This window comes from Stigmatopora argus, chromosome 16, assembly GCF_051989625.1.
Source record: "Stigmatopora argus isolate UIUO_Sarg chromosome 16, RoL_Sarg_1.0, whole genome shotgun sequence".
Lineage (NCBI taxonomy): Eukaryota > Metazoa > Chordata > Actinopteri > Syngnathiformes > Syngnathidae > Stigmatopora > Stigmatopora argus.
In genome coordinates, this window is record NC_135402.1 from 5,496,140 (window position 1) to 5,510,950 (window position 14,811).

Below are 14,811 nucleotides of genomic sequence, written 5' to 3' on the forward strand. Positions count from 1 at the left end.
GAATGAAAAGAGCCACATAATCATCGCCGATGGCACTGGAAGAGTTAACAACGTACACATAATTCACGATCAATTATTTGTAGGAAAATATTAAAATTTTAATGGGAAAAAAATATTGGCACATCTTACCAAAACAGGCCTAAGGCTTGGACCTCATGTGTGAAATTGCTGCCTGGCAAAAATGGCATGATTATGACGCAGTTGTTGTGGCATAAATGGAGGTCAGACAATGACCTATTTTGAAAAGTCCCCAAAGACATGACAGGCAGACTGACTGCTTATGGGGCTGCTAAGTCACTCTGACCTACGCTTGTGTGCTGTGGTACTGTGTGTACTATGCTCTCTTTATTCTGCTCTATTTTCAGCACCCATCTCGTTCTTAATTTGTTGTTTTTCATTCTACCATTCATTTGAACCAAAAAAAATATGTTGTAATATCAATGTGTAGTAAGGGCGGGTCTTTAAAATACTAATTCATCATAAAATATATTTTTTGTTATTATAGTTAACATTGCACGGAACTATTTGCAACCAATATATTTTGTTAAATATCTTAACGTCCACTTAAAAAAATATTATTTTTAAATACATAAAAAAATATATTTTTTAAGGCCTTTAAATGAGGAGGATGTTCAGTCCTGCCTCCCAGCCTGTGATTAATCTTTTCGACATATAGACAAGACTCAATACATTTTCTTCTCAGTGGGCAAACTATCAACATGCCTGCGATTACAATTCAAATGACTGTTGAGTAATGATACAGCTCAGGTCCAAGGCTGGTCTTTTTAATCGCTGTTGGGAGGCATTAAATGGCCGCATGAGTGGTCTGTGATCCAACTGCATAGCGGACGGAAACGGGAGGCAAAGAATAGACTTGTGTGTGTGCGCCAAATTTTCAGGCAAAACAAGCCCAAAAGCGAGGGGCAAAAAGAAATGAGGAGTTAAGATATTTAAATCCTGTCTGGGTTTCAAGTAGACCTCTTAATCCCATCCACTTGACACACTCAAACACACATACACATGCTGGGCCAGGCAGACGTCTAGCTAGCCTATTTTCCTCTGACCTGAATTCCCCAGCGTGGCATTTTTCTCCCTTGCCAGGCCGATCTCATTAAGCCGCAGCAAGAGAACAAAACACACTCGCCACCTCACTCCAACTCTTCATCTCGTCCTCCATTTTAGTTCTCGCTCCCGCTTCGTCCTACTGGACTATCTTTTGTTTCATCCCCCCCCTCGGTTCTGTCTAATTATGGACCGCCACAGCGGACCGAGCCAGGCGGCATAGACAAGCCCCGAGCGCTTCCTCCTTTGCTTCCAGACGCACGATCAATCCTCATTATCTCTGGACGCCCTTGTATTCTTCTCACCCCCTTGTGTCTGCCAGTTAATGCTGGCGTACGAGCCCCGGACCACCTCCACCTCCTCTTGGCAAAATCAATGCAATGCACGTGACAGTTATTTAACAGCTTCTGAATTTAGTATTCCCAATTCATATCCTTTTGTGTGTTCTTTTTATATCATTTCTTGAGCTAGGGGCCCCCAACATGCCGCTCTTTTTAAGAAGGTTAGCCCAGATTTAAGACGCCATCTCGCCTATAAATCAGCTTGCTATCTCACTCCTCTCCTATTTTGAGACTGGTCTTAGGCTTAGCGATTTCTTTTTTTAAAACGGGTCATCATCCTCAAAAACAAAGATGTTTGTCACGAATGTGATGTTTAAGAAAATGGATTAGTGAGGCTGACAATTATGGAAGACCCAAAAAAAGATTGATATTAAAGACATTAAAATGCTGTTTGTTCTCATGAATATGAGAAGCGACCATGTCATGGCAGGATATTGAATAAACAATGCTGTCATCACACAGTTGTATAGCTGCGCTCGCAGATGGAGAATGTTATCTGGTCTTGGCAGTGGCAGTCTAAAGGGGCTTTGACGCGTGTTGAACCCGACCAGATGAACAGAGGAACAAACCTGTTCCCCATAAAGAGCAGATGGATTAATTTTATATGAATGTACTAAAGCTCAGACTTGTGCCCCTAATTCCCATTTGCTATTGGTGTTGACAGAAGCGAAATATTTTTGAAAACAGCGCATTTAAAATGTATTGATTCAATTTGCCGATTTATTTACTTCATGCTGTGCATATGAGCGCTCCACAAAGCCTTATATTTTCACAGGATTCTTCACAGTACGAAGGCCAAATGTAGAATCTATGTTAGGCTGTTGCATTTTTATACTCAATATTGATCTTTTGGCTGCTATAGGCATCATACTTAATAGCTAATGCTATGCTAGATGGGGGGGACATCTCCGATGTGCCATACATGTCTGACTTTGACTGTCCTTTTCTATTAGGAAAATTGAGTCATTTGTTTAAATGAGCCATTTATTTTTCCCTGAGTTGGTTGATAAAACTCAGGACTGATTGGGGGAGTTTCTCATAGGTTGGATAGATTGAATACTTTTGACCTGGTATTACCTTGGCAAATGAAATGGTTTTTGCCTTTGGTATTCTTTTGACCTTTGACCTCAATGTACACACATTAATCTGTCTTGAAGAAATCATTTACAGACACCATTATAGGTGAAACTAGTGTTGTGGGGAGCCAATTAACCTTTTATGTCCTCCTACTCCTCTGTTTTCTCCCTCAGGCGCAGGACCTGAATGTGATTGAGGAAGTGATCCGCATGATGCTGGAGATCATCAACTCTTGCCTCTCCAACTCACTGCACCACAACCCGAATTTGGTGTATGCACTACTCTATAAGCGGGAGCTCTTTGAGCAGTTTAGGATGCATCCGTCCTTCCAGGACATCATGCAGAACTTGGACACGGTCAGTGTCTCATTTAAAATTGCTTCAAGTTTCTATCATTTCTTCAGTTAATAAGTGTCAAAACATAATAGGTGGTATGGTAATGCATTTTTTCACCATGACTTATACTACTATCCTTAGGTATCCTCGCCAACATTTTTTTTCCCTTACCAAAAAATGTGAGTTGTACTCTACATATACTGGCTCTGCTTAATGGTTCTAGTTTACTGCAAATTATTCTCAATTTTTTCTAGGTGAGCCAACTTTCTTGTCCTAGTCTGTTTCATTCTACTTAAACTGACATACAAAAAACATCAACATTTCGGTACGAATCTAAATTAATCATGTTAGCCCTTGTGTGAACGGGATCAGGATCAGTGTCAAATTTATATATGAAAAGATTTTGGTGGCAAACGAAACAAGTTTTATCAGTGAAGTCAAAGAAAGGAAAAGAATTACAACCCCCTTCCTGTTGGCATAGTTGTGCGTGTATGTTTGTGCATTTGGGGATTGCTGCATATAAGATGGCCATAGGCACCACTGTTATCCATAAGTATGAGAAAGCATGCTTGCTGGAATCCCTGTGTTAAGTCAGCTTCCCCAAGGCAATTCTCCAAAGTCCTTCCCCTTTTCTGCTTTCAAATCTATGTGCATATATAAGAGGCTGTTTTGAGGAACTGCTCCTCTAAATTAACCCCATATGGGAGACCTTCAAAACTGATGAAGAGATTATAGCACAGAATGCTCTTGTGGGCTTCTGTTGCGAGTGAAGGAACTACATGTGCATGTGTTTAGGGGTGTTGCTGTAACAAATATATAAATACATTAAAAGACTCAGTAAATAGGATTTATATTTACACTTGTCAATATCTTCAAGGGTGAATCTAGTGGAGCTCGAACACTTGTTTGAGCTGAAATCCAGCAGGCGTCTCACAATCTTACTGCAGGGTAATCCCAACTCTGGGAAGCAAATATATACTGCACTGCCATTGACAATGATAGAAGTCCAAATATGTGGTACTTTCTTTCTGATGTGAATTTACACGGTTTTGTCATTATCAGACATCCAATTCATTTGACATGCTAGCCAAAGACTGAGCAGGACTGTTTGTTTATGGATTTAGTGGGAGGATCATTATTGAGGTATAATAATCTGACATGTTCCATGGGTAAACCACAATCACCCCACGATCCATCATATTTCACTATTAACCTTATATTTTAGGGTTCATTTTTATGCAACAGGTGTCAAATAAAATGTACAAGGGACATTTTAACACCAGTAAAGGTTTCATGCAGGATAAAAAATTGTTGACAGTCTTGAAATATACTCCCCCACACCCCCTGTGAACAAGCTATTTCTCCCATGTTTATCCAGCCTGGTGCATCTGCATTAGTGATTATTGCCGGGATGTTATTCCAACTCGGCCAGTTGCCAGCCAAACAAGCTGGATTATATAAATAAATATATATATAGGGAAATGCGCCTTTGTTGTGTGGTTCTATAAGTATCATGAAAGCTTCATATTGCACTGGGTGTCATCATATGGGGGTGCTCCTGCTACAGGCCCAGTGTGCCCATGCTGGGATTAGACCAAGTGAGAACTGGCAATTGATATTAAGCTTCAATGAGATAAGCATGAAACGAGTGCCTGTGTGTCTCAAAGAAAAAAAAAAGCAAAGAGCTTTTTGTTCCTGTGAAAGGCACCAGCCGCGTTCATTATCCGGCTTTTCGCTTTAGCCTATACGAGCACAGTGTGTTAGTTACACATCACCACACATCACACTGGTGGTAGCCCATTTTAGTGGCCATTTCTCTAATGGAAACGGTGCTGTTTTGGTCATTTATTTGCCCATTAACAATTTTGCAGAGTAAATGGATCTCAAAGTGCGTGTTTTTTGGGAAAATGAACGTTACCATACCTAATAACACTTCAAAATAGCTGTCTATCCCCAAAAAATGGCAATGCGGCACAAGGAGTCCTCAGTTTGAGAGTTCTGCTTCCACAGAGGGTGACATAACCTATTTTTGTACAAAGTTAGTTGTCTACCGATGATGCCTAAAAATATTTTTTCATACAAACGTTTAATGTGCCCATGTGACAAGCATAGAGCACATTGATTAGCCTCGGTACAAATTTGGGTTAGATACACCACTATTGCTAGAACTGAAATTTATCATTTCCCCTGGCTCCTCTTTGGTGCTTTTTTGTAGGCCTGTATAAACTGTGATGATTTTGACAATGCTTTCTATGTAGTACATAAAATGTTCCTTATTTTACTCGGTTAAACATAGCAAAGTTCTTTTGTAACTGTCTATGAGCTCCTTTTTTCTCTTTATGACCCTCTTTAGGTGATTGCCTTTTTCAGCCAGCGCCTGGAGCAGGCTGGAAGTGACCTGTCTGTGGAGAGGGTCCAAGAAGTGATCATGAAAGGGGCCCAAGCGATGCCCATAGACAGACTTAAGGTAAGACAGGCTCTCGGGGCTATCTGTAATCACGATTCATGCGTTGGGACCATCGTGGTGACTTGGAGCCCTAAAGCTCTGTTCACAAGTAGGGAAAGGAATTACGTTGGGGGAGAACTGGGAGAAAGATGGAAAGAGCCATTGGGATATGTGACAAAAGGCCAAACCCCATTCTCATTAGCCATAACACCCGTCTCCTTTCCATCCCGCCTGGCCTTCTTCATGCGAACATGTAATGACATTTCAAGGAGATGGGATGGGGTCTGGGGGCACTTTGTCATGGGCACATGCGATCGGGGAGGAAGGGTGAGAGGTGGGGGGCAGATATAAATCTGCCACAGCACCTCGTTACCCAACGTTCCCACCACTCCTGCCGGGTTTGCGAACCCTGGCCCCTCCCGGTGCGCCGCCATTAATCAGCGAGAAAATATGTATCCAGTCTTCCTCCCGCTCGGCTCTATACCGATGCCCAAGCTCTTAATTGCATGTTTCGTCATGTGTTCGTGTTTTATACCGGCCGCGAGGCATTTGTCTTGCCGGCGTGACAAGGGGGAGGTACGGCACGTGGCCCTCACGATCTCCACTTACACACTCGTGGCCAAGCCATCGATGAGACAACCCTGATGTGTCCTTCAGGAATGTGGACAAAGCTGGTATTTCACTGAGCCGTGTCACTTAAAGATGGGATGCACATACTCACAATCACGCCGAGCCGACGAAATATTTCTTGACGGATTATCCGGGGGTGCGATAAGAGTGACATTTGCGCCCCAATTTTTTTGAAAAACAGTCAGGCCCTGAGTCTGTAATAAATCTGTTCATTATTTTCCCTCGCTAAGCCTTGTATGTGTGTGTGGTCAAAATTTAAATTGAAATTTGTTGCTTGGTTTGGGTTGTCACTTGCTAAAGTTGTTGCTAGGTTTGTGTTATGTTATCCAATTCTTTGAATCACCCTTGCATTTAATAATTTGTCTTAGTAGGCCATTTCTGTTTTTTACTTTTACTGAGAACAAAAAAAAATCATGCTGTTACCACCATGCATTTAGAAAAATTATGCTCCCTAATTTGATGACTCTTCTCACAGTCAGTTTTGCTATTATACGGTCCTCATGAATCTTACAGAGCACTAATCTCACATTTTTTCATTGCGGTCTATCTCGTTTAAGTGTTACTGCATAGCAAATGGCACAAATATTGTCCATCACTATGCACCATACACTTTCTTTTTACTTTTGTAGTCACGTTGAAACACCACACGTCTAAGGGGCTTTTGTTTTTTGTAACCTCAAGAGGGCGCCGGGAAGTGGGGAGACAATTTGGCCCAATGTCTCCTCGGGGAGACACGGGCCACTGTTTGATGGCGCCATCGCTCAAACAAACAGCTGTCGCTCTCCACACCTCGCGCATGCCTTCGTCTGATGAACTCATTGGGCTACTCAGCCCCCAGCGTGAAAGTCCATAGGCTGGATTAATGTTGTGTGGAATCATCAATGAATTGGTAATTACTGCTAAAAGCTCTTGGCAGCGAGCACGCAGAGAATGCTGACGAGGTAGCGGTGAAGGATAATTACTACATTCGGTCAAATATCGTTGACTTTCAGGCTAGCCTACTTTTTTGTTAATTTATTCACACCCCTTTTGCCAACTTTAGGCATTTGTATTTCAATTACTTTGGCAACCCATTCAAGTGGCAAGCACTGACAAGATTTATTCCACCCAATGTTGCCCTTTTGAACATCATTTTTTTTTGTTCCTACCAGAGAAACCATTTTACTTCATGTTTATTTAGCTAAAAAAATGTAGATGTCACCATAGACTTTGATTAATCAACTTTTTTATTTATCCATGCAGTTTCAATGGTACTTATCCTAGTCAGCCAATCAAAAGATACATGGAAACAGGCTACATTTCACACTAACATTCACACCTTCATTGAGTAGTAACTGAATCCAACCTCTCCAGTCAGCCGTTAAAGATAGGTAAAAGTCCAATTATTCATTACTTTCTGGGAAGTGTTTGATGCAGTTCTCACTCAAAATATATTTGTTGGGTTTATTTCTGCAATGAAAGATCAGCAAGGCGTGTGCTTTGCTGATTTCCTCAAGTGTGGATGCTGGAAACAACCCTAAAAATATTAGAATTTCAACACAGGCTTGCTTTTGTGTTCCCAAGATAAATCAGTAACATTAATAGTTCTTGTCCACATTGCTAAGTTACAAAAAAAACTTTTGTTCCTCGTCAGGGCAAAACCACTGACAGTAGACTTTAAGACGCCTTTTTTCGGACAAGATGCTAACACATACACTTGCCAAGTATACTTCCCAACTAAAGAAAAGAATTAAAAGTAGATGGCCTTGGGGTTGACTGTCTTGTTTATACACGAGTGGGTTTTTTTTTCTTCCAAAATGTCATTTACCTCTATTTTAATGAATTGTTGTATTGGGCAGGTATCAGTCAAGCCATGCATGAAGTTGCATTAATTTATTTTCAAGCCCTCCGGATAGTCATTAGCAAATTTCTAACACTATTAACTTGTTTTTAATCACATATGTTTTGACATGATATGAATTAGTATTTTTATATTTGAGTTCATTAATTTAAGCAGCATAGCCACTTGTCTACACCTGAAGTGTGTACAACCTCATTAATTCTGGAGCATTCCCCAATACCCTCAGGTGTAATGTGTTTCGATGTCTATTCATTCCTCTCATTCCTCACATTCCAAAGAGATATTGTGTTGATGTAGGTAGTTAATTATTTTTTTGTGTCTTATATAATATGTTTACAAGAAGACAAGTGCAGTTTAAACACGGAATCCAGCTTGGGGAAGAATAATAGATGGGCATGATTTTGACAGATCCCAATGTTGAGCTTGTGTGTAGTTCGTGCGATGTTTGTTTTTGACAGATCTCCATGAGCTGCTTTTGTGTTTCGAGCATGGCTTGTGCTTACTCCACGGGTCGCATTCTTCTCTGTCTGGCTTAGGTCTTAACAGTGTAGGGAAAGGCAGTGGAAAGGAAAGGAAAGGGAACACGGTGTCCCCGCGTGAAGGCATGGGTCCAGCTAGTCTGTGTCCGGGGGTGAGGGCATGACCCGCAATGACCTATAGCTAACCAATAGTTCAGACCAAGTAGGCCCAGGCAACTGTCTAACTGCCAGAAGAGGAGGGAAGTACAGATATATATTCATAGAGGAAGGCGGTGTGCAGACAGTTGGGGCAGCAAGATAATGTTCCAAGAAAGTGCTGGAACCCAGGGAGAACATTCTTTCGTTGAGACATGTAGCCATATCGGATACTTGTTTGTGCTTACTCCAATCATGCCAAAGGAGGAGGAAAAGTCTTTGTGTTCTCACACTAAAGCTCTTTATTTTGAGTATCTGTTTGGCAGCCTAATGCTCAGTATATGTACTATATATTTTGCTTCCAATAACAATAGTATCACGATAATGTTATGTTCTTTACAAACATGAAAATAACTTGAATAGAAAAGAATATACTTAATTGACATTTTTGGTTAAAAAATGATGCTATGGCAGTTGTATTGAAACCAAAAATAGTTTACCTTTTATTGGGGGGGTATCTATAATATCAATATTTACGCAATAATTAGAATCTGTTGAGGCTCCGTAACACACCATTTATTTGAAGAGGTAAACTGGCTGATGTATGTTTGGAAAACTGAGATTCCCTTTGAAAAATGGGACATTTTTTATGCTGTGTCACATTTTCTCACTTATGGGAACAAGTTGAGAAGTGCTCTATTTGAGAAGATGAAACCTTTGGTGCCACATATGTCTGTTCCCATTGCTTTTGAGACTGGGGGGGTTTCAGATTAACCACTGGCTCACCGTTTTGACAGGACGCCACTCTAACAGCTTTTTATCATTTTGGGAAATAGACTCCCCCAGATGTCGGAAGAGCTGATTTTTTCCATCTGTTCCAGTAAAGTGAGTGGCGTCTCAATGATTAGACGCTCCCTCCCTGTGTTCACTGTTGAGACACTCAGGGATTGAAGGCAGATCAAATTCAATTATTTGCTTAAATGGAACATACCCTGTACCGCATCTATCAAAATGTTCTTGTAGTAACCATCACTGGTAACAGGGCATTGTTGTGAACAATCCAGATATGCAATTATTAATGACAACCATAGGGGAACATCCTTTAAAAACCCGTCACAAATAGTTGCTAGCAAAATTGTATGTTTAAAAAAAAAGTGTTATTTAATGGACATGAGCAAGGTAATAGTTATGGAGTTTCAATTAGGTCCTTTTTATTTCACTTAAACTTTTGTTTTTATTTTCAAATCATTCTTAAGGTAAGAAAATCATGAAAATAATGAGAAAATGCAACCATCAGTAGAGCGACAGAATGAAAAAAAAACTACTTTTAACAATCTAATCATTTTTTAACCATTTTATTTTCTCCATATGTGGCTATCCAACAAAAACCCATCCAAATTTTTAAACCAAGTGCAAATACTTAGCCCTATATACTCTATCTTAGTCCTATACGATGAATACTGGATGGCATATGTAAAGCATGGTGGCAGCAAAATACAAGGACCATCAAGGAAAACAGCAGGTAGATAGACGTAAGTCTATAAATAATATAAGAGAAGAATGTCTCATTATATTCTACTGTGTGCATGGACATGTAGTATAAATGCACATGCCGTCAGTAATCAGCTGTGGTAAAGACACGCTCTATTGAGTCCTGCCTGTCCCTATTCAGCGCTATCCTATCGCTATCATAATGACCCAGACACCAAGGCTACAGGGTTCACAGACCATATGCCAGACCACACACACACACCCACACACTCACACAAACACACACATACATTGTGTTGACAACGCAGGTTCGCTATTATCCGACCGGTGTTTGTGTATGGACGACTGTCTCGTAGACACCAGCTCATCAAATGTTCAACAGCAGTCACTTTCACATGCAAGCACGGAAACACAATATTCTGGTGACATTTTCATTCTTTTCATTTCACTTGAGACTTTAGGTTGAAATATTTGCCATAATCACTGTGACGGTACAAGAGGCTTCACCAATTACAGTACCCTTATAAGGTCACAGAGATAATTGAAATGTTAACGAGAACAGCACTCCGTTGACTGCAGAACTCTGCCGCAGGGTGTCAAACAATACCAATTTGGATCTCCACCAAATGGCACACCTTCCATCAATGCGTCTGAGCTCTGTCATTAAGATTCATGCATTATTCAGTGAGAAATGAAGGGGAATTGGTGTAAATTGGCCTCACGCAATTAAGCGAGGAAAAGGATAGGTAGAGAAACTAAGTAATTTTGTCATTGAACAGCTCACTCTCAATTCAAGCACCAAAAGTGGCATAAAATACTTGTTTAGAAAGCTAGTATTGTTAGTAAAAGTTTTTTTTAGCTGTATTGTAATATTGAACTATTTTACATAGTACATTAGAAACATTGAGAAAACCTGAATGCACCTTTTACAACCTCACACAAATTTAGGGGTGACATTTCTGCCATGAATCAAGCCCTGAAAGAAAAACTGTAATTCCTCTACCAGATGTATAGTCGTCTATATATTAGCTAGCTCACCTATTATTTATCTGGGGTATTCTTGCTATCTAACCAATCAATAAATGGTGTTAAAAACTAATATCATTTCGCCTCTAAGCTTTTACAATAGTAATGCTTGAAACAATAGTTGTGGGGAATATTAACAGTTTGCAAGTCAAATTCGGAAAGGAGAAAAAAATAATGCCTCTTTGGTTGTGGTTTCGCATCAGAAAATGTACTGTAATTATATATTCCCTATCCAATCAGAAATGTTAAGGCGCTCTTATTTCGTTGCAGGAAAACAAAATATACGTCTGTTAATTGACACGCGATCCAGTAGTGTTTGTCGCCTGGACTGCGGTGTAAACAATACAACAATGCGTTTGTGTGCGTGTGGTTGTGTGCCTTTGAATAAGTGTGGTCAACACTAACCGAGACCAGCGGGAGTCTGAGTGTTGTTAGCGAGTAATCATGTAACACGGCACCTTGCTGCCGCAGGCTCAAACAATAAGGTCAACCTGTCGTGCAAAATGACACCGCTCTGTCTGGCTTCATTTTATTACACTCCCCGATGTGTTTACCGATTATGAGCACAGCACAGGTCAGGTATATGAAGCAAAGTTATTTCCTTTTATTTCCCCCCGCGAATGAGACACACTCAAGCACTTGTATTTACCAGATATTAACCATCGTATCACCTAGGTCAAAAGGCGACATGGCCACATTAGTTAAGAGGCCAGACGTTGGACCCTGAGTTTATCCGTGTCCCAAGGGATGCTGTAAGCAATTTAACCTCGGCGTAAGGTGGAATTACATCTGCCACCTCAGTAGTAGCTCATGAAGAGTGATCACTTAGAAGTCTCCTGATGAAAACCTACCTGCCGCAAACAGGCTACTATGCAATGCAAGTTTGATTCCATTCGTAGGTTTTATCACTTCATTGTGTGATTGGAAAAACGGGTGAAATTTATTATGTTCCTGAATTTAACCATGGTGTCCACTTGTGTGTATTTATACTCATTCACTGCAATTGACGGCGTAGTCCAGTGATACTTAAAATCTGGTACATGCACCACTTGTGGTACATGGAGAAATCACTATATTAAAGTTAACTAGACAGAATTTTTAGGTGGCTTCTACTTTGCTTAAAATCCCAGTAAATGCATTTGGTATTTTTAAGTTCGGTTGTATTTTAACTGAAATTAAAATACGTTTTTATTTGTATTTGCTTGGGAACCATTATTTATAATATAATATAATTTATAATTTAACCAATTTCAATTCATCTTAAGAATAAAATACAAGTAACGTACAAATATTTTTGTGCCGCCTAATATAGCACATGATAGCACCATTGACATCACATTTTTTAAGGAACAAATGGGAAATTAAGAATAAATAAAACTCATCCACCAAAATGTTTTTATTTGGTGCGGTTACCACTTGATGCTTTGGAACTAGTACCAAAGGATATCGTGTTTCGGTACCCAACCTAGTGCTCATTCATACCATAAATCCTTACTGTTACTTCACACAATATATGAAACTATTCACTTTCTCACTTAAATTGCTCCTCTTTATTTTCTGTTTGTTTACTATCAACTGGACCACTGAGACCTCGTAAAGGAGCGATTTTAATGTTGCTGTTTTCTCCAATGCCGAATGAAATCTCTTATTCTAATTGCCGTCGCTATCATCCCTCTCTTTGTCTAGAAGTTTCCAGAGCTAAAATTCAAATATGTGGAGGAGGACCAACCAGAAGACTTCTTCATCCCGTACGTATGGTCGCTGGTCTTCAATTCGGGAGTGGGCCTTCACTGGAGCCACCAAGGTATCGAGCTTTTTAGCGTGGACTCCGGTTGAGTGTGTTTTGTCTGCCACGGACTGGCGAGCGGGTGTGCAACTGAGGGTGCGTGAGTGTGTTAGAGTGTATGTTACTTTTTATAGGACACTGCTTGGAAGTGCCTCGGTCGGCCTTGTGTTACAGCGGCATCGCAGCGCAACCTCATTTTGTCGTAAACCAAAACAATCGATCCCTCTGGTTTCTCCGCTGGGGAACTTTCCGGGGGCTTGAACTGTTCCGCAATGGGGCGGGCTATGCAGACTAGCGACAGATAATAATCTTTGTTGTTGTTTCTCCTTGGAAAAAAATATGATAAATATAAAAACAAAAATTATGACGTGCACAGAGGACTTCATACATGCGTCATTTCACGATGATGTTGTTAAATGTCGTATTTGAGTGATTGATTCGATTTTATTCGCGCATGCTTTGCTGCTTAACTCTTTCAGGGCCATTGACGATGATAAACTTTCAGTCGTGGCGCTTTTCATTCTTCTGATGTGAATTTAAATGAGTTTGTCACTAGTAGACGTTCAATCCATTTAAATCGGGAGGATGGACAGCGCTACGAGTTCAAATGGATTGGACATCTATTGCCGTCAATGGCAGCCAAAGAGTTAAGGGTCGTTAGGGCCACACTGAACAAAATATGACGTTTTGGGGGAGGGGAGATTACAGTTAGTAAAGTGTAACGGTTTTATTTTTGTTTGGGACAAAATGGATATTATTGAAACTCTGAACATATTTTGTTTTAAAGACAGACCCTTTATTTCAGTTCATATTTCTTTTTTTTTGCCAAATGCAACTTTATTTGCCCACTCATGTATACAATAACTTGAAATATTATGGGAATAAAGACAAACTTCAATGAGAATACATTTTTAATTGAGAGGAACATTTTAAATTTTCCTAAATATTTCAAATAACTTATTTTTGGGTGAAAAGTACAACTCCATAGTTCTGTATGAATACAGAATTCAGGATTATACAATTAAGTTTAAATATTTTGACAATAATTTTGTTGGGGTGATGGAGTTATATTTAACTTTTTTATTTAATTATATATTTTTATATATTTCTGATCAAATTCTCTTTTTCCCTTCACTGTCTGTATTTTTCTGGACATTTCAGTGTGTCCCTAACACTTCTTTGTACTGCCTGAATGCCTTTGGTTTGCAGAAAGAAAAAAAAGAATTCAATAACAACCAACATTTCAGTTGCAGTAGCACAGTAGCAGGTTACCTTTACTTATTCCCACTAAGAGTTTCAATCTCCTCTTGAGTTTCTCTTTATATGCATGTGTAGCATTTGCATTGAGTTATTTATATTATTTTTATTTTTTATCTGCTCCTCTCGCAAAGTGTGGTAAAAATCCATGGTGGGGAAAAATGGCAGATTCACTTTATTAGGGGCTTCAATAAAAATATTGTATCAAAGCAGTGGCACCTTAGCGTGAAATCTTTATTTGAATTAGTGTGTAATTAATTGGGGCTAGGAAGCCCACCTAAGAGATACAATGGATATTAAGTTAGCATTTTTGCCATTTGGATTCTTAATATCTCCCATGTACATTTTTTTTACAATGTCCCCACTTCAATGGCATTGAGGTTTGTAAATCATATTAACAAAAATAAGAAGAAAATTCCCAATTATAAAATCAAACAACAAAGATTTTTTTTTAACTCTTAATCCTTTGAATCTCACTGCAATAAGTCTTGTTCGATAACATCTCATGGGACGCATGAAGCAGCAGCCGATAAATAGGGAAGAAAAAATAATAATCAGAGAGGTCAAAAGCACACAACGGCTTCTCAAGAGAGTTCCACACCATTCTATGGATTTTTATTTTTTTATTTTTTTGTCCACGCCTGAAATTGTTGCATGGTCAAGGACAAAGCTAATGCCTCTCTCTCCAGAGTGCCCCTCTCTCAGCTGCTTGCGGCTTCGCCACGCTGAAATGGGGGACGGTGTTGAGCTGGCAGATGGCTGAATGGAGGTTTTTCCAATGTGACATGGCCCTCCTTGTTCCGCCTCGCTGGCGGGGTCACCTTACCGGTGCTCCCGTTTCACTTGACGGCGGCAAGATGGATGAAGCTACCGCTCAGTGGTGGTTTCTTTCCCCATTAAGGTGGA

The 14,811-nt window shown here is 39.9% G+C and overlaps 1 protein-coding gene across 3 annotated transcripts in view; it reads left to right on the forward strand.

The window, feature by feature from the left end:
• dym (dymeclin) overlaps window positions 1-14,811 on the forward strand; it is a 55,374-nt gene that overhangs the window by 18,270 nt on the left and 22,293 nt on the right. For 2 of the 3 annotated variants that reach the window (XM_077622187.1, XM_077622188.1), the window contains exons 15-17: window positions 2,654-2,836; window positions 5,169-5,282; window positions 12,549-14,114. In XM_077622187.1, the coding sequence (XP_077478313.1) occupies window positions 2,654-2,836; window positions 5,169-5,282; window positions 12,549-12,698 (447 nt within the window). In that variant the 3' untranslated portion in view covers window positions 12,699-14,114. Of the gene's footprint in view, window positions 1-2,653; window positions 2,837-5,168; window positions 5,283-12,548; window positions 14,115-14,811 lie in introns of those variants that run through there. The other variant, XM_077622189.1, reaches the window with a different exon arrangement.